Source organism: Dermacentor silvarum, chromosome 1 (genome assembly GCF_013339745.2).
Source record: "Dermacentor silvarum isolate Dsil-2018 chromosome 1, BIME_Dsil_1.4, whole genome shotgun sequence".
Taxonomy (NCBI): domain Eukaryota; kingdom Metazoa; phylum Arthropoda; class Arachnida; order Ixodida; family Ixodidae; genus Dermacentor; species Dermacentor silvarum.
The window spans coordinates 125,434,208-125,461,232 of record NC_051154.1 but is presented as its reverse complement, the minus strand read 5'-3'; the positions used below and the strand labels follow the sequence as shown (position 1 = coordinate 125,461,232).

General features: G+C 46.4%; 1 protein-coding gene across 1 annotated transcript in view; it reads right to left on the bottom strand.

The window, feature by feature from the left end:
- LOC119436001 (FACT complex subunit SPT16-like) overlaps positions 1-27,025 on the bottom strand; it is a 116,858-nt gene that overhangs the window by 25,003 nt on the left and 64,830 nt on the right. Inside the window, exons 15-23 of the mRNA XM_037702722.2 lie at positions 25,759-25,829; positions 23,494-23,621; positions 23,191-23,326; positions 22,953-23,079; positions 21,068-21,186; positions 18,703-18,828; positions 17,957-18,145; positions 8,859-9,028; positions 1,224-1,510 (exon numbers count right to left, since the gene is read on the bottom strand). Coding sequence (XP_037558650.1) covers positions 1,224-1,510; positions 8,859-9,028; positions 17,957-18,145; positions 18,703-18,828; positions 21,068-21,186; positions 22,953-23,079; positions 23,191-23,326; positions 23,494-23,621; positions 25,759-25,829 — 1,353 coding nt within the window. The remainder of the gene's footprint in view (positions 1-1,223; positions 1,511-8,858; positions 9,029-17,956; positions 18,146-18,702; positions 18,829-21,067; positions 21,187-22,952; positions 23,080-23,190; positions 23,327-23,493; positions 23,622-25,758; positions 25,830-27,025) is intronic.

Genomic DNA, 27,025 nt, shown 5'->3' with positions numbered 1-27,025 from the left:
CCGTCGTTTGGGGGTATTAGTAGTTGGCGGAAGAGCTTTTCTTTGAGATACGATTGTTTTCGACGGCCGCGCACATATGTCACTTCTGTTGTGCTGAATCGTCGCGCCTGTCATGAGTGCCAAGAACTTTCGGCGCTCATTCTCAGTAGCGTTCAAACGGGCTGCTATCCTCCATGCCGAGGAAGCTAACAACTGCGCAGCGGGACGCAAGTCTGGAGTCAGTGAACGTGTGGTGCGGCAGTGGCGGCTTCAGCGCGAGGAAATTTGGCCTCCCTGGCTACTGTGTGCGGGTGGGTCCTCTCTGCGTGGGCGGCTGTACCGCGCGATGTCGTGGTGCGGTCGTTCGCGAAGTGTGAACTCACACTTGATGACGACATGCTGTGGGACTGCAGCAGCTATGATGGCAGCAGTACCAGTGAGGTCAACTCTAGTGACGATGAGTAGTCTTAGCAACCCCATCAATGAATTTCCCTTGAGTGAAATGCACTCGCGTGGTTTTTCTCCCCCCCCCCCCCCTTTTTTTTTTGAGACATGCAATTTTGGGGGGGTCGACCTACATTCGAGTCGACTTACAATCGTGTAAATACGCTATAACATGAAAATTTCAAAGTATTGCAAGTTCAAGCTGTAGAAAAAAATTAAAATACGAAATGAAGTCTTTAGTTCTTTTAGAAAGCAATGTATCATACTTGTTAGCTAAACCTAACAGTTCGAAGCAGATGCTGTCCAAATTTCATTATGTCAGGACGAACTATAGTGGGCACGTCAAGCCAGTCTCATTTTTGCATCTTTTGTGGCATATCAAGGCTCCACACGCATTACATAACTGATGTTCCTGGTATTCCAGAAGTTTATAATTTGCCAATTCGAGCTTAACAATGCCTTCCTCCGTTTGCAAACTAGTTTATCATGATGCTCTATGCTATGTTACCAACATCTGCAATCGGTGAACTTTGCGTCAAATAGCACATGAAGTCATGTATGATTTTTTAAACTTCGGCACAAGAACTTCACTCAAAATCTATTGGAAACAGTACTTCAACAGCAACTCCAGTCATGCACATGGCTGCTAGAAAACTTTAAACAAGACCATACATTGTCTAGACCAATATATATATACGAGGCTCCTGAATTAGGCCACTTAACACAAATCATTTTACAGAACTTTCAGGGTAACCGAGAACTTTCAGAGTAACTGATAATGAAAAAAAAAAGATGTTTACCGACAGAATCTTCATCTTCACTGACTTCTGAGGCTGAATAGTCTTCAGAGTCGTCCTCTTCATCAGAGTCAGATTCATCTTCACCAGAGTTTTCTTCTTCACTTGGATTGTACTGGTCATCTTCCTCTGAGTCATCATCCCCATCACCTTCTTCACCATCAGACTCAGGATCCAAGAAAGACCAACCACCAGACTCAAAGAAGCCCTCTGGGTCATCTGTGATTGTCTTCATTATCTTGGTCCAGTTCAAACTTTGAATTCCTTCTGTGTAACGAATGTCGCATGAACTGCAGGAGAACAAACACAGTTTTATATGAGTCAATTACATGAAGTGTGGACAACAGTCTCCACATCTTTCTACACACAATTATCAGCCCGAAATAATGTCCTAGTGTTGGCCTACAGCGAAAAGAATATTGAACACCATACAACAGATACATGCCGACAGCTCTGTTCCCCCCCCATCACACAATATTTCTTTCATTTCATTTCTTTTTCAATCCCCCAGACTGCCATTTTTTTTTTTTTTTTCATTTCTTTCCAGTTCATTATGCACAGTGAGAGCCTTGGGTCAGTGGTTCTCAGCCATGGAAGTATCCGGGACCCCTTGTGCACCTGTGGAAGGCCTTCAGCTTTACGAAAAAAAAAAAAAAGCCAATCATTGAAAAGTGCTTGGTGTCGTCTAAAGCAATGCTTGAGGGTTACCAGGGGCTCATCAAGGCTAGCTTGGCTCAGAAGCGCATTAATGACATTTACCGTATTTACTCGATTTCTAACGTGCCCTCGATTGTAACGCACACCTGTCTTACGTGACCAAAAAAGACAAGTCCCTTACAGTACCGCACATCTCATGCTTTCATACAGAAATACAATTTTCTCTCATTTGGAAAAACAATGATTTACTCCCGATGCACTAAAATTGCGATGAATAAAAAAAAGTCTCAATTTCGCCCAAAGACAAAGCATCGATTGCAACAGCAAATTAGTAGACTGCTATACGAAGTAAGGATAGCAGTTTTATCAGCCGTATAAACTTGCACACATTCGCTCACTAAATAAATTAACAAGCACGGTGTCACGCGCGCAAGCAAACATGAACACATCTCGCTCGTTGACCGTGGAAACTCGCTGTCAAAATGCTGGAGTGACGAAGCGCGGCGAGCAAATTGACTTTCGTGCTAGCATGCCTCTCGCTTCAACACGACCTATAAGCGGCAAAAACAGCGTGCAGCGGAAGATAGGGCCAAGGCGATGATCGTATCGCTGAAGAGGATCGTCGCAGAATACATCCTGCTTCGGTGCACTGAAACCCTTCCGTGTTGCTTTGCTGGTGAAAATCCTCCCCTTCTGTTTGCACCAGTCCCATACGCAAGTTTCGGATTCTCAGAATGTGCGTGATGCAGCCTAATTTCCGTTCGTCTCCGCACACATGATCACTTTCCTTTTAAACGCATCATTATGAACTCGGCACTTCATGCTGATAGAGCAGACGCATAAAACGGGAAGACAGACGGTAGGCTAATGCCTAAGAACGTGTACTGCAGCACATGGAGGAAGCTACGGCAGCTAGGCTAGAGTGTAGCTAGGCTCGAAGTGCGTGCGAGGCAGCCATTTTGAAATGCCGACGTCTATTTGGTAACACAGATTTATGGTCGTACTCTAACGTGCACGCAATTTTTTAACCTGTGTTATCTAAAAAAAAGTGCGCGTTAGATTCGAGTAACTACGGTAGTCTGTCCACGTATTTCTGACTGATGCTAACTCTAGCCTTGCGAAAAACATGGCTAAGCTGGCAGCTGTAAACGAAAAATTCATAAATAAGATGTACAGTAAAACCCCGTTAATTCGAATTTCACGGGACCGAAAAAAATGTCCAAATTAACAGAATGTCGAATTATCGAGGGTATACAGAAAACAATAAGCAAATGCTTACTACGTCAATGCGCTTTTATTTAGTGAATGAGTGAGCAACTGCTGTTGCTATTTTGCACAAAAGCAGATCTTGTCATCTCGTGACGCATTGGCTCTCGCAGCGGCGAGAGGCCTTGCGATTTTCTTCGCAGCACGGCCGTGGTGTGCGCCTTCATTCGCGACATGCTTAGTACTATTACTATTGCGCGCACATCGCCATTATATTTTCGCCAGTGAGCTGGCTAAAACAAACTCGATGTAGCCAGTGCTCTTCAACCTCGACAGCTTTGCACAGAGTCAACATGAAACAACTGTTTGCTGTAACCGCTGCGGAGAAAACCGTGGCCACTATCGACCGGATTATGAACGGCGACTTTGAGGTGGTAAAAGCACGCGCCCGACGCACATACCGAGTCTGATAGAAACTACAGTAAAACCTCATTAATTCGGACTCGTCCTCAGGTCCCGACCGGTGTATGCATTATTCAATGCAATCCAACTCTCACTAATTCGGACTTATTTCAACACACATCGGTTAATTCAGACAAAAGAGCAAGAAAGGTGCTAGCGTCCAACCGAAACGAAGCGGCGGAGTCTACATTGCCATAGCCACCAGCTGAAATCGTACGTGGATTATAGCAATGCCGTAACGCTTCGAGCCTATTTGTGTTTTAAGCCTGCATTCTTGCATTTACCGTCACACATAACAACGCGTTGGCCGCGGGCTTTTATAATTGCGGAGTCGTCATCCACGATGGTGTCCGCAGTCATCTCTGCAGCAGTTGCCGCGAAGTGTAGTTTCGTTTTTACTCGGTACACGCGTCGGCTGTGTGCCTAAAAACTGCCTAGTTGCCATCGACGATCGCATAGATAGTGACCGCGGTTTCGTCCGAAGTTGTTGCAGCGAATGGTAGTCTCGTTCAGACTCGACGAGTGCGTCAGGCGCGTGCCTTTAACACCGCAAAGTCTCCATTCATAATCGCGTCAATAGCAGCCACGCTTTTCTCCGCAGCGGTTGCGGCAAACAGTTGTTTCGTTTTGACTCTGTGCAAAGCTGTCGAGGTTAAAGAGCACTGGCTACATCGCGATTATGTTTTAGCCAACTCACTGGCGAAAACATAATGACAATGTACACGCAATACAGTTAAACCTGCTTATAACGAACCTCCATATAACGAATTCCTGGATATAACGAAGTTTTTCGATTCCCCGCCGTTACTCCATAGAAGCACATGTATTTGAGACCTCTACGTAACGAAGTGGCAGCGGGAGACCCCCTCGATATAACGAATTTTCCCCTCCGACCACCTAGAGATTTCGCCCCAAATTTTGTCATTTTTGCGCGAGCAGCAACCGGAAGCACCTTCTCCACCGTGATGGAATGCGAAGCGAGCGCACGTGTGCGAGGCGGCCCTGCATCCCTCGACCCGGCAATCTTGCCGCCGCGGGCGTGACCTTTCCCCCTCCCTTCATTCAAATCTGATCCTGCCGCTTGCTGCAGCTGGCCTAGCCCGCCAAGCCTGCCCTCTCTCTTTTTCCAGCTGATGTTGCCGACGCGCTGGTACACACTGTGGCACATCAGACTCGATAAGCGCGGACACGCGCTGTCAAACGCTGGCGGCGTGAGGAAGCGCCGCTGGAGGAGTGAGCGAAGTGACCTTCGTGCTGTTGTCTATCGCTTGAACGCAAACTGAGCGCCGAGAACACACAACACGCAGAAAGCTACGAGCCGCCGACGCACCTACACTGCTAGACTCTGCCCCAACGCACATCGCTTTCAAGATACGGCCTGCGCGACCGCGCACCGCCCCGCTATCCCTCCCCCTCGCTCCCTCGCCGGTGCCTCGAGCGCAACGGAAGAAGGCGCGCTTCCTCCCTGCTTTTCTTGCGCGCGCGAGATTTAGACGCGGTCGTCGGCTCCCCTCGCACGTTTTCACTCGCACATACAGCATACGGCGCGCGGCGACTGCGTTATCGCCCTTGGACTTTAGGGTACGGCCACGCTAGCGGCAAAAACACGCAGCAAAAACGCGCGTCAGAAACGCGCGGCAAAAGCGGCAGGAATCGGGGGTCTTGCGGCGTGCCGCGCGAAATGGTTTCTGCGGCAAATGCCGCGTGCCGCGAGATGAAGAACCAATCAAGAGCGACGAGGGTGACGTCACGGAACCACCATAACCGGAACGCCGCCGGTCCGCGCCGGGTTTTCAATCGACGATCGTCGTCTCTCGCATGAAACAACGAGCGCTCGCGGTCTTGCTCGCCCGTTCGGAGAGTGCGGGAGATTTTATCGCGCTGCCGCGCGGCAAGGCGCTGACGCGCGGCAACTTGCCGCTTGCTGCATGACGCGCGCGTTTTTTGCTGCTAGCGTGGGCGTACCCTTATATACGCAATATCTACGAGCCAAAACCAATTTTAGGGCCACAACGCGTCATGAAGACCATCTTTATATAGCAAATACGGATCTCAAGGGCCATACTTTTGCGGGCGGAAACCAAAAATACGTCATAGTTGTCGACCCCAGCACTTTGGCAATGCCATCGTCAAGCCACCAAGCCAAGCGACATGAAAAGTCAAAATGGCCGCTCGGGCCGGCGCGGGGTGGCAGTTCGCAACGTATGATGCGGGAACGGTCCCACAGTTGCGACGCAACAGCGGGGTTACTAATGCATTGAGTTCTATGGGACCTGTGCCGGGATCGGTCAAAAACGACGTAACAGCCAGGAAAACGCAGCCCCCGGGAACGTAACAGCGAGGTTCTACTGTAACACTATACGACGCTACGACGCCATCGTGACGCTCGCTCTTCGTTTCCGATGCCTCGCGCTTGTGCGAAACGACACGCGTCCACGCATCCGGTACCTGGTGTGACATTCCGAGGATGAGTGCTTATACAAAAACGGAAAACGGGTGCGCGTTACAATTGAGGGCGCGTTAGAATCGAGTAAATACGGTAAACGTTTATTTTTCGAATTTTCGTGCCGAACCTGCATATAACGAAATCTTTATAACGAAGTTTTTCGGGAATTTGTCAATTTCGTTATATCCAGGTTTAACTGTAGTAATAAAATGTAGACCGCTTATAACGTAAGTCGCCGGAGTCGCGAATATCCGCACTATAACCAAAGCAAGAATTTTCACGGTCCGCACATATGCAAAACATGTGCATCGAGCCGCCACGCGTATGCGACAGTCGAGGAATGCGGCTAGAACGTTTGCATTCAATTTACAGTCGAATCTCGTTAATTCGAAACAAATCACGCGGCGGCGCCTCCGACCGGCATTGCATCGGCACCGCCATAGAGTAAAAGCTTAGGAGAGACCCCTAAATGTTGCGCGCGCGAAAAAAAAAAAAAAAAAAACGCGGCAGAAATTTCACCCTCTCTCAAATGGCAAGGTCGCCATTCTGCGTTGCGCCGGAAGCTGCGTGTACGTGCCGACGTCTCAGCCACGCTACCGTAGCCACGCGTAGAATGAACCCTTCTTTCTCCTTTATATTTCCTCTACTTTTTAGTCACGTGTTGACCTTGCACGCTGCGGCTACGGCGCAGAGGGAAGCAGCGGCGCTGTCCCAGGCCGGCCAACGAAACTGCCCCCGCCGGCTAACGCCCGCTTCCCGATAACGGCAGAAAACGAAACTTGAGGACGTGGCGCCAGGCCGGCTGTAGCGGCGGCGGGCGCGCACAGTGACAGTCGAAAGTGAGGGAGGTACGAGGGAGGGCGAGGGGAGCCACCGAAGCGGCGGAGTTGCCGAGGCGAAATCCGCTTCCCTGCCACCCTCCTCCCTCACATTCCACGGTCTCTGCGTGCGCCCTTCCCCGTGCCGTGCCGGCGCCGCCCGCTCCCTGAAGTTTCGTTTACTGCCGTTATCATGAAACGAGCTAAGCCGGCCTTGGCAGTTTCGTGGCCCTCGCTCGCTATGCGCGCCGTGATATTTCACGACTCACACTCAAGATTCTGGTTTCAGCCTCACTGGCTGTTCGTTCGCACCATGTGCCCTTCTCCTCCACTTCGTCTCTCTTTCTTCCTCGAGCACTTTTTGGGGCGCCCGTTTGAGGGGAGCGTTCGCCGTCTCCGCTGACTTGTGTACTCCCAGGCAGCCGCACTGTAACCGGTATTTCGTTTCCCGCAACTGCACTATAAGCGATACGCGTACACATAGAGTGCTATGGGAAAATTAACGGGAGTCTGAAAAGACCGCACTATATCCGGTCCTGCACTATAAGCGGTTACGTTATAAGTGGTCTATACTGTAGTAAAAAGCATGTCGAGAATGAAGGCGCGCGCCACGGCCGTGCTGCGAAGAAAATCGCAAGGCCCCTCGCCACTGCGAGAGCCAATGAGTCACGAGATGAGAATTTCAGCTTCTGATCTGCTTTTGTGCAAAATAGCAACAGGAGTTGCTCACTTATTCACTAAATAAAAGCACGTTGACGTAGTAAGCATTTGCTCATTGTTTTCTGGATACCCTGGATAATTCCGTTAATTCTGACATTTCTTTCAGTCCCGTGAAATCCGAATTAACGAGGTTTTACTATATCATTCGCTGCAACAACTGCGGACGAAACCGCGGTCGCTATCTATGCTAGCATCAATGGCGACTACGCAGTTACTTAGGCACGCGGCTGACACGCGCACCGAGTAAAAACGAAACTGTTTGCCGCAACCGCTGTGGACAAAACCGCGGCCACTATCGACGCGATCATGGATGACGACTACGCAATTATGAAAGCCCGCGGCCAACGCGGTGTTATGCGCGGCGGTAAACGCAATAATACAGGCTTTAAAAACACAAGTAGGCACGAATTGTTCCGACAATGCTGTCACTCGCGTACAATTTCAGATTATGACTACGGCGATGCGGACTTCGCCGCTTCGCCATAGTTTCAGTTGGACACTAGCGCTGTTCTTGCTCTCTTGCGTCGCACATTTGCGGCTCTTCTCGCTAACCGAGCTCTGAAAGTTGTCAGAATTAACCGATGTGCGGCCAAATAAGTCTGAATTAACGAGAGTTTGATTGCATTGAATAATGCATATGCCAGGCAGTACCAGAGGAAGAGTCCGAATTAACCTATTATTCCAATTAACGAGGTTTTACTGTGCCATGTTTAAGCATACAGAATGCTGAGGAAAATCCATCGTGGCTGAGCATCGTGCAGAAAGCAGGTGCCACTCTGCACCTGCTCTTTTATGCTACTGCTTTACCTTGTTATTACATTTATTGATCTGATGTCTGTTGGCTTTTCGATTGCTTCAATTGATATTTGGGGAAATTACAATCCCTGACACTATTCAGGAGCAGGTAAAAACCAGGTGTAGATAATGGAGTTTTCAATGCTCTCCAATGTAAGCAATCCGGGAAGTGTTCATTGAGTTCTCTGAATCATCCCAAAAAAGTGCGGAACTTTCTAATGCTGCTTAACAGACCAAACTATCAGAAAACAAGGGGCTAGCACAAGCCACACTATCTTTCAGCATCTGCTTCTTTCTACATGCAGGTAAGTAGCACCTCTTCCACATATCTAGTATTCTTTCATAGCACCTTATGCTAAGAAATCAATATTCTTTTCACAATTTTAGGTGATAGAACTGGCACTGTTGAATAGCTTGGCTATGTGCTCAGAGACTTAAAATTGTTGCTTCAAAAATTTGTGTGAAATTTCGCCTTAGTATTACTGCAAGTCAAAGATCTAACTATAATTAGGGGACACAAGAGGAAAGACTAACTTGAGCCACTCCTTCACATGGTCAAGCATGTTCATTGGGACGGCATTGACCATAGCACACTTCCTGTGGTAGTCCTTGAATACGAACACCATATCAAAATTCTTCAGATGAAACTGCACTCGTTCAAAATGAACCAGTTCCACTTCTTCCAGGGTAACAATGAATGGTGGCTGTATTTGGAAGAGAAAAATATCAATGAGAATCAAAGCACTTGAATTATGTTTAGACAATAATACAGTACTTCCAATTTGATCAAATTGCATCAGCAGGTCTTCAACAGTTTCCAAACGAGTTGGGCATTCAGAGTTGAAAAATTAGCAAGGATAATACAAAATAATTACAAAAAACAGCCTGTAGTATGTACAATACACAGTCAACTCTCGTTACAACAAACCCTGATAATCCGACAAAAAATGCATTATCCTAAGTCCATAATATCCAAAACGCCTCACCTCTAAAACTTTGGTCACGATTTCTAACAACGTTATTGCAAAGATTGAGGGATGAACATCGAAAGTAAAAAAGTCTTACTTTTGCTCAAAAGGCGAAGCATCGATTGCAATAGCAAACTGGTCGAAGGATAGTAGTTTTATCGGCCGTATGAAGTTACAAATATTTGCTAACTAAATTAACAAGCATGGTGTCACGCGTGCACAGCTAAAAATGAACAAATCTCGCTCGATGACCGCGAAAAGTTGCTGTCAAAACACTGGAGTAAGGAAGTGCAGCAGCAGCAGTGAGCAAATTGACTTTTCTGATAAACGTCGAAAGCACACCGCATACGAATCTACCGGCACTGGTAGATTCGCAGATCGCTTTGAAGATGAGGCCCGCACAGGCACCTACATCACAGATCCCTTTCAAGATACAGCTCCTGCGCCATAAGTAGTAGTTGCTGGAGTAGAACCTCCCTCCACTTCCTCGCCTCCCCCCATGTTTGCGCAAAAAAAAAAGACAGCACGCTTCCACCCCGCCTTCCTTCCTTCCTTACTCCCTCACGCGCGCACGATTGAGCCGCGATCGTCAGCCGACCCTCGCAAGCCTGTTGTCAGCCGTGTCGACACAGCAAAACTACACTATATACTTTGGAAAATTATAACTGCGCTAAAAACGAGACACGAGAACGAAGTGGACAGAACGATCGCAGTCTATAATTTCAGCAACTTCGTTCTCATGTCTCGTTTTAAGCGCAGTTATAATTTTCCTAAATGTCTTACCAACTAGCCCCCCATCAAACGCTTCTCGAGTACACTATATACGGGCTATATTGAAAAAAATTGCCGCTAATTTCATCCTCTGTAGCCGATAGTCCGTCGTAGTGTGGCCCGTTAAAAGTGAACTTCGTTGCATTAATAAAATAGGCAGAGCAAATTAAGTCGGAATCTGGTCCTTTATAACGAGCTTATACTATATTTTCTTAGTCTCAAATTTTGTATCACAAAGTTAGCATCTTCCAAAATTCCTGTCCACAAAATGGTTTTATTCTCAAAATATTGCAAAGTGAAAGCACCTACCCATATTAAAACAAAATGGGCACCATTTCTTGACATGTTTTTTTTTGCACTTTCTTTCAGAGCTATCAAGGCGGAAAAAAATCTAGCAGCCAGATATTATTGATTTTTGGTATCCAATGGCTTTTCACACTTCAACTGCATTGTCATACCTGACAAGTTCGGAGAAACTAAATCCGGGAGCTCTTCCGACAGAGGGAGGGGTCAGTCGGTAACACCCCCCCCCCCCCCAAATGTCGATATTACAAGTACTCCCAGATGAACTTCAACAGATATACAATTGACCACATGAACATCAAGGTCTCACTTTTGCAAGCATTTCGTTGTTGCCAATTTTGCCTTTAAAAATCCTTTAAAATTTAAATTCTCGGGTCTTCAGTCCCACAACCACCATCTGATTATGAAGCACGCTGTAGTGGGGGACTCCGGATTACTTTGGACCACCTGGGGTTCTTTAACGTGCACCCAATGGACAGCACACAGGCGATTTTGCATTTCGCCGCCAACGAAATGCGGCTGCCGCGGCCGAGATTTGATCCCGCAAGCTCGTGCTTAGGAGCGCAATGCCAAAGCCACTAAGCAACCCCGGCGGGTAAAATTATTCAGATAATGATTGATTGTAAAAAATTCTGTTTTCACATTTTGCGAGGTTGACGTTTCCCAGCAACTTGAACGAGCGACACATGGACAAGCGGCACTGCGTCCTCGTATTTTTCATGATGTTAAATTGCCGTTCGCACTTTGTATTGCTCTCTGGTATCAACAAAATACACAGCGTCACTTCGGCTGAGCGCTCCATTAAAAGTACTTGAAGATACTTTTTGCACTAGCGCTCCTCGCTTTTAAAGCCATGACTGACCGTAGGCCTATGCAATGCCAGAGTGGCTGACGCCGAGGAGTACGATGGAGAGTCTAGCATTGCTAGTTGCATAAGAAGGCATTCGCTGTCTAGTTTAACGAGACTAGGATCACTAGGGCACCCAACAACCTCGTCAGCGTAAGGAGCGGCTCTGCGGTTAACAAAATAGCGCATGTATAGGGTTTCCCTACTACTTTCTTAATTTTGCGCGATGAACCTCTAACTGGATTACATTGTTCTTTTGTTTTTTTTTGCCAATGTCCCCTCACAAAGCGCTAGACGCGGGAACAGGACACAACAACAATTTCCAGATTTTCCTGTCAACCGTAGAACCGGAAGAAATGATCAAAATCCGGGAGTTTCCCAGGTAATCCGGGAGACTTGGCAGGTATGCATTGTGAAAGTTTTATAAATACCACATTATTATTTTGAACATGATGATGATGATATATGTTGTTTTGTGGCGCAAGAGCCAGCTATGGCCAAAGAGCGCCAAGACGTGGTGTACTGAGTGAGCAATGGTATGATCAATGACAGTGGGTAGGTGTAGGGTGACTGTAAAGGGGTCTAAAATCCTGCGCACTAAAGGTGCGTAAAAGAAAAAGTTATTAAGATCATGACAATGACGTGATAGGGGGGGCAATGAATATAATATAGTATAAAAAGGTAATAAGCGATACCAGGCACTAATGCCTCACAGAGACCCTTAGAAGCAAGGGCCTGGAGGAGAGTGCATTTCAAATATGCTGTCGCAGCAGCATATTGTAGCGGGATACCGCTACGAATCTCACGGGTGAAGAACTTGCAAAATGTCGATGTCGTTTAAAAAGGCTAAAACTGAATCGTGCTCAAATACCGGGTCATTATGTAAAAACATCGCTGGGTGAAGGGGTATATTCTCTCTATAGGCTTGAACAAAGTGTTTTTTTCTTTCAGGTTCTATTAGTGGACACTGTACTAGGACGTGAAGTACAGCAAGTGCTTCCCCACATCTAGTACAGGTCGGGGGTTCGCCTCCAGACAACAGGTAATTATGCGTGCCGTAAGTGTGTCCTATTCTGAGCCTACAGAATAGGACATCATTTCTTCTAGATTTCTTGGTCGATGGCAAGTTCCCCAAGCGAGGCTTAATTAAATTAAGTTTGTTATCAGTCTGGATGTCCCACAAAAGTTGCCAGTGGATTCAAAGTCTCTTGCGTAGGTATGGCTTCATATCGGGAACAGGGACGAGCTTAGATGTTTTGCCAGCTTTTGCCTCGATAGATGTGGCAAGCTGGTCTGCCAGTACATTTCCCTCGATGTCTTGGTGTCCGGGTGTGCTGCCCGGACGCATAAATAGTATTACATACAAGCGAATAAAGTGATACTATTACAAGATTTTTGTTCCTTTTAAGAGATTTTAAGGCTTTTACTACGCTCAGCGAGTCTGTGTTGATGATTGCTTTTGGTATTTTCGATTCTTTGATGTATTTAAGAGCCGACAGTATTGCATAAGCCTCTGCTGTGAAAATGCTCGTTAGGGGGTGCAGGGCGTCGGCATCTGAAAATGATGGACCAACCACTGCATATGAGACGCCAGCATGAGACTGATGCATCGGTGTAAAATTCCGGACAGTATTTATGCTTCAGTTCAAGGAAGTGCATTCGAATGTGTGTAACCGGGGCGTGCTTCGTAACATGTAAAAAAGACAAATCACAGTATACAATCTGCCACTGCCACGGTGAGACCTCTATAGTGGGTGTCATTAGACGATGTTCAAAGAGTGGGACATCCATTTCCTCAGCCAGACTTCTCACACGCAACGAGAAGGGCTCTTTTACTGCAGGTCGGTTATGAAAGAGGTGGGAGCTGGACAAACCATTTACAGTGGAATATGAGGGATGTTCACTGTTTGCGTTCACTCTAAGGAAATACCGTAAAAACCCGCGTATAATACGAGGTTTTTTTCTCAATTTTACCATGTAAAATTTCTGCCTCGTATTATATGCGGATCCCAATGTTTTCAGTGTAAAATTTGCAGTTTCGGGTTTGTTTTTGCTTACTATCACCATCAAGACTCGTAGCGGAGTATGCGTCATCTTGCGGTGGCGTCGGCAGGCTGCTACTGCTTTCAACGGGCGCCATTTTGACCACGCTAAGAATCGGCACGTTCGGTAGTCTATCTCGCACGATGTCGGGACTGCGAAAGTAGTATCCAGCTGCCTTTAAAAGGAAAGTTATTTTAGCTGCTGAGGCCATTGGAAATTGCGCCGCAGGGCAGCACTTCGGCGTCACCGGGAGTAAAGCCCCTATATATAAAAAGTATCGTCACGCTTTGAAGAATGCCGCCGCCTCCTCGCACACCCCGTCCGAGGCCGACGCCGCGTCTGTATTGGCCTCATGGCATCACGTCGACCGTCGCGCCGCCGGGCGCTGGCTGCGTTTGTTTACGATCACGCTCCATCGCCATTTTCGCCCGAGAAGCGTCTACCGACTGGCGAGGAGCACAAGGATAGCAGTGAACACAGTTGGCGATCGTCGAATCTGATCAGCGGCAAAAGATAAACAAGTGCACGTGTTTCAAGCGGTGTTTGCGGCGCAACGGTCGAAAAAGGAGCGCGAAAGAGAGGAAAAACGAGGAGGAGGGAAGGCGGAGGAGGAGAGTATCGCTACTTTTTATATATAGGGGCTTTAATCGGGGGCAGCGCTCATGGCTGGGATGACATCCCAGTTGCAACGTTGCAACGGTGGAAGAAAAGTGCATTTGGCCTTGGCAACGCCGTCACAGAACACCCATACAACGCCGTCGCTTCGGTGGCAGTGGCTCCCCTCGCCATCCCTCTTAACTCCCTCGTAGGTCCCCCTACCTTCAACTGGCTCCGCGCACGCGCGCCACCGCTCCCGTCGGCGCGGCGCCAACTTAGCCCTTTCCCTGAAGTTGTCGGGAAGTTGGTCGAGACGTCGGCTCGTACAAGCGTGTTACGGCACGACGGCGAAACGGCGACCTTGCTATTTGAGAGTGAAATTGCCGCCGCGCGTTTTTTTTTTTTTAGTTTTTTTTTTCTCCGCGTGGCGTTGAGGGGTCTATCCTACGCTTTTGCTCTATGACGGTGCCGGAGCAATGCCGGTCGGAGGCGCCGCCACGTGATTTGGAGCACTGCTGAGGGCATTGTTGGTGCGCCGTATGTTCGAATTAACCGTCGCAAATGCTTTCGCGTTCGAATTACCAGGCCCATAGCAATACACAACTTTGACGGGACCACAGAGTCAGTTCGAATTAAACGTGTTCGAGTTAACGAGATTAGATTCTCAATGCTTTCTGTGGGTTTTCCTCGCTCGCATTATATGCGGGTGAAAACTTTTTTTTTTCGTTATTGCTATCCCCAAATAACACCCCGTATTATATGCGGGTCCGTATTATACGCGGGTTTTTACGGTACATGAAAGCTGTGTAGGTCCTCTGCAAGTGGAGTGACCACTCAATGGATTCCATGTAAAGGCTTTCTACAGGAATTGTCCTAAAGGCACCTGTAGACAAGCGAATACATAGATGGTGGATGGGGTCCAGCATCTTCAACACGGTTGGGGTGGCTGACTGATAAATTATGGCCCCGTAGTCTAGGCGTGTTCGTATGAGGCTTTATACAAGTTTAACAGACACTTTTTGTCACTACCATATGTAGTGCATGACAACACTTTTAAAATATTCATTGTTTTCATGCACTTGATTTTTAGATGTTTTAGGTGTGGTATGAATGTAAGCTTTGTGTCAAGAATTATGCTTAAGAATTTATGTTCCGTTTTTACAGGTAGACTCTGACCTGGTCAATGTCGGGGTTCTCGGCCTTTTGGCTAAGATCAAATGTATTATTTTGAACACTACGACAGTGTACTTTAGAGAGTAAGCTGGGCCTTTATGGTAGCAAAACCTGATGCAGCCCCTCAAGGGCACACTACAATTTGTAATGTCTTAAAACAAAAAGACTTTGAATGGTAAAATGAAACTTTATTTAGACCCACTTGGCCTTCTGATGGCAAAAATTTGCATTTTAGCAGAAAGTGTTCTTTGTTTGGGAGGTGTTTTTACTATTCGTGGGTAACAGATTTATGCTGGTAACAGGAACGGAAGGGCTTTGGTGTTGCTTTACCAGATGCACGCGGTGCTAATACATATATTGATTCAAATGAAGATGTAATATTTAACGATGGACAAAGGCGTACAAGAGTAAAGCATTCACAATTTGGTTCAATGGTGGTTGAAACATTCAACGTAATGGTAGCCTCTTTTGCGATGACAGTCAATTTAAATTGCTCAAATCATATGCCCTTCCATTCGCAAAACTTCACCTGCAACGACTTGGGCAGCTGGCACGGGTGAACATTATTCCCTCGGTATCTTTGCATAACGAGTCCAACCCCTTCGATTTATTGGCGTTTCATTCCTTGCATTTCAGCTAGCTGGCATTCTTGAACTGGCAATATAAAACCCCTTTTCTGTTTGCACTGCCCTCTGTTCTTTGTTTCTAGAGCATTTGAAGCCCAACAAAACCAAAAATTTCACTGAATATCGCTTTCCATTGGGTGTGACACTCGTTCGGCACAGCATTTCAGAACACTCGCATCAAATGCATCGTTGAGTAGCACTGGTGTCTCCCACCATTGGCGCAATCACCGTGGTCTTTATGATCAAGTGGTGTGTGGTGTTGCGCGCCGCACAGGCTGGTGCAGCTAGGCATAACTGGCCAGGCCAAGCCAGCCGGCGCAGTGGGGCTCATTGGCTGCTGTGCCGAACACCCTTGCTCATACAGCACAGCCACATAAGAACGGTGCATCAACTACAGTGTAGTTGGCACGCTGTGTTGAAGATGAAAGCATCAGATTGATACAGTGCAGTCCACTTAACAATATAAGAACGGACGAAAATCTGATTGTAATAACCTATCATTGCTATGGTATCTAGACTGCCATAAAAAAAAAAAAAAAAGCTGCCGAACATACCTCTGTAGCTTCGAACCAATTTGTCACTTGTGCTAAAGATCAGACGTAGAAAATAGCCTGTGAAAAATAAAACATTTATCTATACCTTTAAACAGCGCTGAAATAGTAAAAAATCTGGTTTGCTTTCACAGCAGTTTCAGGCTTACAACCGCGGTGTGCATTGCGTCCAGATGTTGCACAAACACTGACAGCACTCCTTTAGTGAGCACGAAATCAATGAGCGACTCGATCGACGGCACCACTTTGTATTAACATCGAGGTTGGGGTCAAGGTCATTGTCAGTCGCTGCTGTTGTCGCCTCCGTCGCACAACGACGCCATCTGCCGCGACAATGACCACCTCATCGCAGATCTCTTTGCAGAACGAGGCAGCACTATCTGCACTCAGAAACTTCTCCATCCAAGCATCACCTGCTTTATCACAGTAGTGACTTACTGTCAGTGTTGGTTTCACTATCATGGCGAAATTCAACCTGGTGCACAAAGCCCACCTTTTCCTTTGATTGGCATGGCCACTAGTTCCAGCCTTCACGATCGCAGCGCTCCCCTGTTTTTATGAAATGTCAATATTGTTAAGTGCGCAAATTCATACTTCTTCGAGTCTCACAAAATTTCCACTTTGTCTCAAGCGACACAACTTTTCGCTTTGTCAGTGCCATTTTCTACAAACTGGGCTGTTTGCTGCTTGGGGGCTGCTCTGTTGCGGCACATTTTCGCGCTCCCTGAGGGAGTGCAGAAAGGGAGAGCACCACCGCACTGCTTCACTTTCACTTTTCACTTTCTCTCTCTTCTCTGGACACACATGGAGCACGATCATGGGCAATGCAGATGCAAAGGAGCTGGCGCCATCTTGTGGAGCGCAACTCGCAATGCTCTCCATGGCTTTTGCAAAAGAGGCACGGGTGGGATGGGCTGGGCTGCAATGATGGCAGATCTTGCGTAGACAAACTTTTTCACCCCATCCCGGCATCGATCGTTTAAGGGGAACTTAGCAATGCAAATGTCAAGCTCAGTCTGCATGGAAAACGCCATCAAGAAAGCAAAATTATTATTGTATCCAACTTGTGGTCATAACGTACGGTTATGTTTTTTTTTCTCCTAGCCCTAATGCATAAGATGATACTCGTAAGTCAACTCGTTGTCCTAACCAATTTAAGTATAGTTATATCTGCTATCATAAGTGAACTGCACTGTAGTATGCGAAGAGCGTGTATTTGGCTTTCACCAGCGACAAGTTGCTTTTTAGTCCATTTTCATTTCCCTTTACCTGAGCATTTCTACACATCAATTAAAACATTGTCCCTATGCTTTCCTTGGCTTCATTATCTGTTGGATTTATATGGTCGTAACACAAAAATCGGGGCCCCCTCAGTTCCTCTTCTCGTTTAGGCCAATAGCACGCAACATTCAGTGTAGAACCATACATTGCGACATTAGGTTATCTTCTCAATAAGCCTCCTTATCAATTACTCCATCTGCATTTTGATTTATCTCACTAAATGAGTGCCAACACTCCCAGCATTTGTGATTACCATCCGTATTCTGGGTAAGCACTATTTTGAGTAAACAGTATTTTGTGGCACGTAAAGGAGCCTCCTAACTTCTAATTACATAATTCACTATACAGCATGGAAAGGACAGCAAAAGAGCAGAGGGGTTGACACATAGCACTGAAACACTCTAATAGCTATGTTCATTGACTGACTTTAGCCTACATTGTGCCAGAATCCCTCAAAGAGGTGCATCCTCACCCAGTCCGTCAAGTTCACTAAGCAGCCCGATGTTGGTTGAAGGAGCACTGTGCTGCGATAGGGTACACCAGGAAAGCCCAAGTCCCGGAAGGGTGTGTCGAATTCGATTTCTCCTTTGGTAACCGCCTCGACTTTTTCACAGAAGGTTTTGAAGGCAGTTTTGAGCTTTTGGCGCAATTCCCGCTCAGCCTGTGGGACAAGAGTAACAGCAAATCAGGAAGGCCACAATAAACTTAGGGTACTTTGTGGCCAGTGGAAAATGCGAAATCCACACACCTTCTTACCTCAGACCTGAAGGAATACTTGGGAACACTAACTCCGTACAGAGAGGGCAATAGTGAAAAATTTAAATTCTGGGGCTTTATGTGCCAAAACCACAATCTGATTATGAGGGATACCCCAAATCAATTATGACCACCTGCGATTCTTCGCACGGTACAAAGACATATCTGCTTTTTCGCCCTCATTGAAATGTGGCCACCGTGGCCCGAGATTTGATCCCACGACCTCATAGGGTAACAGTGAAGCATACTATAAAGAACAAGTTAATTCTGCACATACACATTGTCAAGGCTTTGACTCGGGCTTGAGAATTTAGAAGCCTATCACAACAATGAACAGCTTACAGTTCATAAGCTATGGAAACAGCACACATGCCTCTCCTTATAGGATGATCGCTTGAAATTTACCGCAAGATTAGACTTAACAAAAAACATAAGCATAACAAAATACAGCCTTCTACTCACCTGCTCTGCAGCAAGATCATCTCTATCGTGCATGTGTTGATGTTTTCCCAAATCTGTAGTGATCTCTCCAACTTCAGTGTAGAACTGAACATCATTGTGCTTCTTCTTGCCAAACATGATGGCATTCTAGAGGGGGATGAGCCCACAATAAGCAAATTTGTACAGAAAAGTCAAGTAATGTCAGTTAACAAAAAAAGGATCTTAAACTTGAATGTTCAATCATAGATATTGATCACCAACTTTCATTTCTCCCATTTATCAATGCATGATCTGTCTTTCACCATTGTTTCTCACATATCTGCCATATATCACACACATTTAAGAATTATTTTTTTTTTTGCATTAAATACCATGTACTTTTCCAATCAAGTGCAGCGCTCCCACACATTGGTGAATCACTACCCATCCATGAATGCCCACAGTAAATCCTCCCCCATTCCCCCCCCCAAATTGGTACAATATGCGTGGGTCATGTCTCAGTATTTATGCAGAGTAAGTACATGAACCATGTGTGAAAAATACCTCGCACAACTAAGAGTCAAACCCTTGCCAGTGACCCCCAACATTTATTAATTCCTTGTCCTACTAAACCCATCATATCAGGCCCAACTTGCTGAATTAAAGTAGCACCTGTGACTTCAGAACTTTTTCAGTTTTTAAGTGCTGTGACAGCAGTACCAACACCTGTAAATGCCAGTCACTGGTTCAGTTTGCATTTACAGTCAAACCCGTTTATAATAGATAGGTCCGCAAAAAGTGGTCGTTATTTCAGTAGTTCGTTATATATGAACTCGCCCTTAAATATGCTCAAAAATTAACCTCACTGAAGCTAGCATCAGCAGTTACAATTCGGCAGCACTTTAGCCCGAAAACTAGATTTTCAGCGTCATTTATGTTCCCGGTGCATTCCCACACCTAGCTGCAAACTTACATCCATCTTAAGTCCGAAATGCGGTGTCGTGTAGCTCTTTCAAAACGGCACCCAGTTCCGATCACGTAATTCCGAAACTGCAAGTGCAGCCGCTATTTTTCATTTGGGAGCTTGTGATCTATTCTACTACCAGCGAGACATCACCGTATTCTGCACATGAGACCGTTCTAGTTGGCTGGAAGCGTAAACTTTGGAAACCACTGTGGCATGCCTAAAAAGGTCTAGGACATCGTGGTGTCGGCATTACGACTGCGTGTCAGCCACACGCGCATACCTATGTCACTTTGAGCGAGAGAGAAAAAAAGTTCACAAGTCAAAACGGCACCACGAACCATTACCAGCAATCCGCAACGCGTAAATGAAGCAGTGCCAAACCATGATCTGCTGATAATGGCATAGTAACCGCTGACCCTTTGCAGCATTGCATGGTGGCAGTAGGTGGTGCAGCGTTGACAGTAACGCTTCAGCGGCCTTTGTTACCATGGCAATAAGACAGATAGTCGTCCTAAATTGTTGAAACACGCATAATGCACATGGTGCCACAAGGACAATTGCGCAAAAACGAGAGTGACGCTGTCATGGCATCCAATATTGCACCAGCCCACGCCCCGCGCCATGCTGTTTATGCTATACTGGCTCTAGGCTGTGCGACATGCCTCCCCCCTGGAGGCATCCCTTAAAAATGCGTGACCACGCGTGACCTTGCGGCTTCCAAAATCCCCGCGAGGCAGTTGCTTCTGTGCGCCCAGTTTGGACGTGCTTCCGTGCTTTGGTACTCCGCGTGTGCCCTCTTTTGACTGCGACAGAGTTTGAAGCATTCGTTTTATCTAGAAGCAGCTTCGATAGGGAGGGTTGGAAAATCGTAAATGCACTGAAATGTGTTCGTTATAATCGATAAATACTAGTTATAAGGGGGTTTGACTGTAGTACATGTTCTTGAAAGAGCCCATGCACGTAAGAAAACAAAAATATAGCAGACTTCTGTCAATTCAATCTCAACCAAAAGTCCTGCCAAGAGACCATACATGCGAAACCATGAACCTAATAAATTCCCTCTGCACATGCAAGAGCTTATGGTGGCCTAGTCAGATGGCACAGCATGTGCCACAAGGTTGCTGAACATGGTAGGCCTGTTGCACCACTGCTACTGTGTGTATGGTGATGGCGGAGATGGATTAGCTTTGACAACTTCATTAGACATAGTAATTTCACTAAAGAAGATGCAGGAGAATAACTTCTTGTTTAATGGCAGGTTTTTGAATCAGCTTCAGCTTACCTATTGGTAATTATAATGGTATAATGGTATTGGTAGTTATAATGAAGTAATTTCCGACTCCTCTTCAATACAGGAAGGTTTTGTAGTACAAATCTCAGGATTTGACAGGCCTCAACAAACTTAACAATGTAAAAAATAAAAGAAATGCTGTGCCTAACCCTGAGTGTAAAGTGGAGAAGGATTATCATCTCCCCATCACAAGGCTGGAAAAAGGCATGCTTGGTGTTGTTGTACAAGATGTCAACTTTGTCACCTCGCACTGAAGTGAAGCGGAAACCTGCAGGAAAAAAAAAAAAGAAGAAGAAAGCCACATGTCCACATTAACATTCAGATGGCATAACTGAAACAAAAAATCAAATTCAACATTTAGTTACATAAGGAAAAGTTTGCATGCCTTTTGAATGTAAAATGAATGCATGCCTTTTACTGCACCCAAGACAAATTGCCACTGGCAGGTATGAAATAACTCTGAATACCTGTGGATACACTTATTAGGCGTATCGGCGCTCGTACTGGGACAGCAGAAGGCAGGTGTATGCATGCGTAATTAAGGAATACATAGTGTCTTGTGACAGTTGCCCCTTGCTACTCTTGGAATGGTTCACCACAATACATCGCGTATGCTCTACTGCGTAACACTATATTGCAGCAAAGCTGACGTTTAAAACCAACATTATGCAACGCGCCGCGATTCCCACGCTTCGAAGCCATCAGCAAGGACTACAAAGGCGAAGTTTGCGCCATTACTGACAGCAGCGAATTCCTTCCCATGAAAAACACAGCACCGAACAGCAGGAAGCTTAATAGCAAATATCAAAGCAGCTAGACCTAGCGGTGACAGCCAATACCCTGGCCATGGCTGCTGGTGGATCTATGTACGAGAGCACCGGTTTGAGGCTATGCGATAATCGAAATGGTGGTAGTGGTGGCTTCGACTAATGCCATTTTGGACCTACAATTACAGCAAAAAAGTCGGGAAAATCGTATGGCGAAGGGTTTTTGCATCCGAAATTTCAGGCATTCTTACACATTGGCTCTATCGGGCATGTAGCTGTGCCACGGAGGTGTCCGAAAAATCGGTCATAGTATTTATAACGCGGGAAAAAAGGCCAATTTGAACATTTTGATAGATTTTTTATAAAAGCTTTCTATTTATCCACAGTCTTGGATCCAAATAATTGGCAAAAATATTTTGGCAAGCAAGAACCACAAAATGTCAGGAAATTGATCTCGAATTTGCAACATTGCAATTTTGTCACGTTTTCAGCTGTAAATTCTGCATTGGAGTGTTCCACCTAAAAATATTAAAGGTTGGATATTGGACATAGGACACCTAACAATTTGTTTCAAGAAGCCTATTCAGTAATTTTTCACTTTGCAAATTCTTTTAAGTAGAAATTAAAATAACATCTTGAAAGCATGCATAGCTATAACTTTTATGCTGGCAACCAGGATTTAAAAATGGCGCACGCATTCCGGCGACGGCTGCCCTCTAAAAAAAAGAAAAAAAGGTTTGTTTCTGCAAGTTTTATGGGACTCCACTGTTGAAGGCCGGCTCTCTTAAGTTTTGCAGCGACTAAACAGAACAGCAGCAGTTCTGCCCCAAACTGTCAAACTCGAATTATGACAGCGTGTTGCCGTATCAACAGTGGACGCAGATGGACATAAAAAACCCCACCGGCGCCTCCAAGATTTGTTTTCTTGGTCGTGCCTGCCATCAAGATGTTTTCAAACTTCTAATGAGCAATTTCCCGCACGTAGGACTGCAGAGACTCGGGGGGGGGGGGGGGGGGGATCCCTTGCTGTGCAGTGGAATGAAGACAATCTTTTGTCCCAATTTTCAAAAGGGTCTTGTGCATCGTTCTCACAAATAGTGTGTTATATGAATTTCTGGGTAGTTTTAAGACAACAGAATTGATTCGGCAAATAAAAGAAAACTTGCACTCTTTTAACATCTTCAGCCAGAAAACTCTGCAGCAAAAGGGTCAATTTGAACATATGTTCCACTATTCATACACCCCTTTCTTTGGTCAAATGACTTACCATTGGAGTGCGCTTCCAAGATGCCTGAAATACGCTTTGAGTAGATGTTTGGCCGAATGTACAGGTCCTTGAGCTTGGGATTTCCTTTGTTTGAGCTTAGCACAAGAGTGTCCTGCTTTACTATACCCTGCACCAAGCAAAGAATACCACATATTATAATTTAAGAACTTGAAATAAAAGTAAAGTGTTTTTCTGGAGCCTGCACAAGGACAACTTCATGTTGAACAAAAGCTGGTACCTCTTTCTCTCGTTCCTCAGCTTCCCTTGTCTTAAATTTCTTCTGAACTTCTTTGATGAGTCTGAAGGCTGTGTTCAGGTTGGATGAGGGTGCCGAGATCTCCCCTGGCTCCTTCACGTTGGTGCTTCGGTACGTTCTGCAACACATGCAACAGAATACAGGTTTACAACCACCGTCATGAAGGCAGCATGTATAAATTAGGTACACAAGGATAGTACAAGTGTGCGTGCATTAGTTATGACTAGTAAACGAAACAGTGCATCACAGATCTTAATTTAAAATAACTGTAGCAAAAAGGCTTACATTTCCTTCAGAAATGTGGCTTCTGGATTAGGGAAGATATTGCCTTCATTTCGGCCCAAGGCCGAACCAGGGTGAAAGAAGTTTATCCGAAGATAGGTGTAGTCCCCTTCAACAGATTGTGATATGTTCTGAAATCAAGCACAAGAAAAATGGGTAATGGCAATTATGGCTTACTAAAAAATGTGCATTAAAAAAATATTAAGGTGGATCTGAGATGATGGCAACAACCATAGTCTAAGACTCATTGCTACTGGCCTGTTCGTATCTTTTGTCCAGTACTAGCACAAGAGACCCATTCATTCACAGCATGTCTTGGGCACCAACACTGCTGTAGCACGTGCATAGTTGCAAGGCATTCTTTCAATCTTGCAGTACTTCCTCATGGGAACATAATGCGATGTTTCTCAATGCATTTAGCTTAATACAGTCGAATCTCGTTAATTCGAACTGCCGGTTTATTCGAACTGACGCTGTGGTCCCGTCAAAGTTATGGGTTATTCAATAAGCGAAAACGCTCGGTAATTCGAACGCAAAAGCATTTGCGACAATTAATGCTCTCGACCGACAATGCTCTCAGCAGCGCGCCAAATAACGCGGCGACACCTCCGACCCGCATTGCTCTGACACTGCCATAGAGCAAAAGCTTAGGAGAGACCCCTTAATGCAGCGACGGAGGCCCAGTCTGGCCAACGGAACTGCCCACGCCAGCAAACGCTCGCTTCCGGATAACGACAGAAAACGAAACTTCAGGCAGCGGGCTAATCGGCGCCGGCCGGCGGCAGGCGCGCACGGAGATAGTCGAAGGGGAGGGAGCTGCGAGGGAGCTGAGAGAGAGGGCGAGGGAAGCCACCGAAGCCACTGCCACCGAAGCGGCGGAGTTGCCGAGGCCAAATACGCTTGCCTGCTGCCCTCCTCCCTCACCTTCAACGGTCTCAACGCACGCCCGCCGGTCGCCATCCACTCCCTAAAGTTTCGTTTGCTGCCGTTATCGGGAACCGAGCGTTGCCCGGCGTGGGCGGTTGCGCGCCGCGATGTTTCACCACTCGCACCGTTCGTGCATCATGCTATGGTGCTCGAATACATCAAAAATACGTCCTTTCTTTAATTCTAACAAATTTCCAGGCCCCTTTGAGCTCGAATTATCGAGATTTGATTAATTAATTGCCGCATCTCACTCCAGCGTGTTGACACAGAGTTAATTTTCCGCGGTCATCGAGTGAGATGTGTTCATGATTAAATGTGCGCACCGCCCTCGGCAATTTAGTTAGCGAATGTTTACTAGTTTATACAGCCAATAATATGACTATCCGTAGTTTGTATAGCTGTCTATTAATCTCCTATCGCAAGCTATGATTCGCCTTTCGGGCGAAACTGCGAGATTTTTTCCTTCCGCTTTCTGCCTCGGCGATCATATGTGCCTTCTCCTCGAGAGAGAGAAATTTTCGTTTGTTCGTTGACGTAGCCATTTCGACAGAAAACGGCAGCGATTGCGGTGATCCCCTATAGTCTCGCGCAGGCGCGTGATGACCACGCGTGGCTATGGATTGCAGTGGCTTAAATTGGTACTTTGAATTTGATTTTGTTCACAAAAACCTCGTTCAAGCGGACATACGATCATCATAGCTTTGGAAGGGCCTTCTAATTTGACTACGCGGCAGTTCGAATTTCAATGCCGCCCCAGTTTCGTTCTCGAAAAGTTCGTTGAAGTGGAAATACCGAATAAAACGCCTTCGTTATGAAGGGACTTTTTTGGTATTACTTTCTATGGGCAGCTGACGGGGAATCGAAATATCTTCGTTGTGGCGGAAATTTCGTTGTAGGGGGATTCAACTGTAGAATATTGCCATTAAGCACAGTAAGGCCAACTCTGCTGTTTTTTCAGCTTCAGAGGAAAAAAAGCACAATATTTTCCAGACCTTAGTATACGAACAGAGTTATCTGTACTAGAATACTAATTTAGTGTTCCATTTAGTAAGAGTAGAGCATACTCTACATCTTGATTCCAAGGTACCAAAGTTACTGATAGCTAGCAATATTCTTGTTACGTAATGTGAGTAGTCTCCCAAGCATGTCCAGCACTGCGTTTTCTTGCTCAAAATTTGTAAGTGTTAAACTTGGGGATAAATTTTCTGATATTTGCACACCCCTAGTTAATCTCAAAGGCCACTGGTCTTGACTGAGGAACTTGTGATAATACATAAATGCTCAAAAATATTTCCTGTGCCACTATACAACTCTACTAAGCACTGCATGCCATAAACTTACCTTGATAGTGGAAATGTGGTAGGGAACTGGAATGCCAAATATGGGCAAGATCACAGTTTCATACTTCTTGTCTGCACAAGGAAAGTGAAACACAGTATAAGGCAGGGCAAGCAGCAGCACAACAGAAAGAACTACAAAGTTCTTCAGTTATAGCCTCCATTTCTAAGAGCATTCTAGAAAACTCACTCAACTCAGATTATTACCTATGAAAAGTAGGACTATACAAAAAATGTGAACACCTTCCAGCAGAACCCCAATTAGTGTTCAAGGAGTCCATGAAAATACAGCATAACCCCGCTGTTACGTTCCCGGGTGCTGCGTTTTCCCGGCTGTTACGTCGTTTTCGGCCGGTCCCGGCACAGCTGCCATAGAACCCAATGCATTGGTAACCCCGCTGTTACGTCGCAACTGTGGAACCGTTCCCGCATCATACGTTGCGAACTGCCACACCGCGCCGGCTCGAGCGGCCATTTTGACTTTTTATGTCACTTGGATTGGTTGCTTGGCGATAGCATTGGCCGCCCAAAGTGCCGGGGGCGACACTTATTACGTATTTTCGGTTTCCGCCAACAAAAATATGGCCCTTGAGATCCACATTTGCTCTCTAAAGATGGTGTCTATGACGCGTTGCGGCCCTAAAATTGGTTTTGGCTCATAGATAACGCCTTCGACGCGCGCCGTATGCTGTATGTGCGAGTGAAAGCGTGCGAGGGGAGCCGACGACCGCGTCTCGCGCGAAAGGAAGAAAAGCAGGGAGGAAGCGCACCTTCCGTTGCGCTTGAGGCATCGGCGAGGGAGCGAGGGGGAGGGATAGCTGGCAGCGTTGTGCTCTGGCATCATACCACGTTTATATGGGTGTTCTGTGATCATACTGCGCAGTGGCGCGCGGTCGTGCGGGCCGTATCTTGAAAGCGATCTGCGTGGGGGCAGAGTCCACACAGTGTAGGTGCGTCGGCGGCTCGTAGCTTTGTGCTTGCTGTGTGTTCTCGGCGCTCAGTTTACGTTGAAGCGTGTGGGGATGCGCGACTCTCACGCACCTCCTGTGGTCCAGCTTCACCGCGTGGCTGGGTGCCGGAGGCGGTCGTAGTGGTTGCGGCGCGTTGCGAGAGATGGCGCGAGTGTCGCAATGCTAGCGCCACCGAACGGCGGGGTGACTTGGGAGAAAAAGGTCGAAGGCTCTTTTGGGCTTGGGATCGGCGGGCAACACGCACGAACGCTTTGCGAGTGCGCCGGCCCACTTCGCGCGACCGTCGCGCGAGGCTAAGAG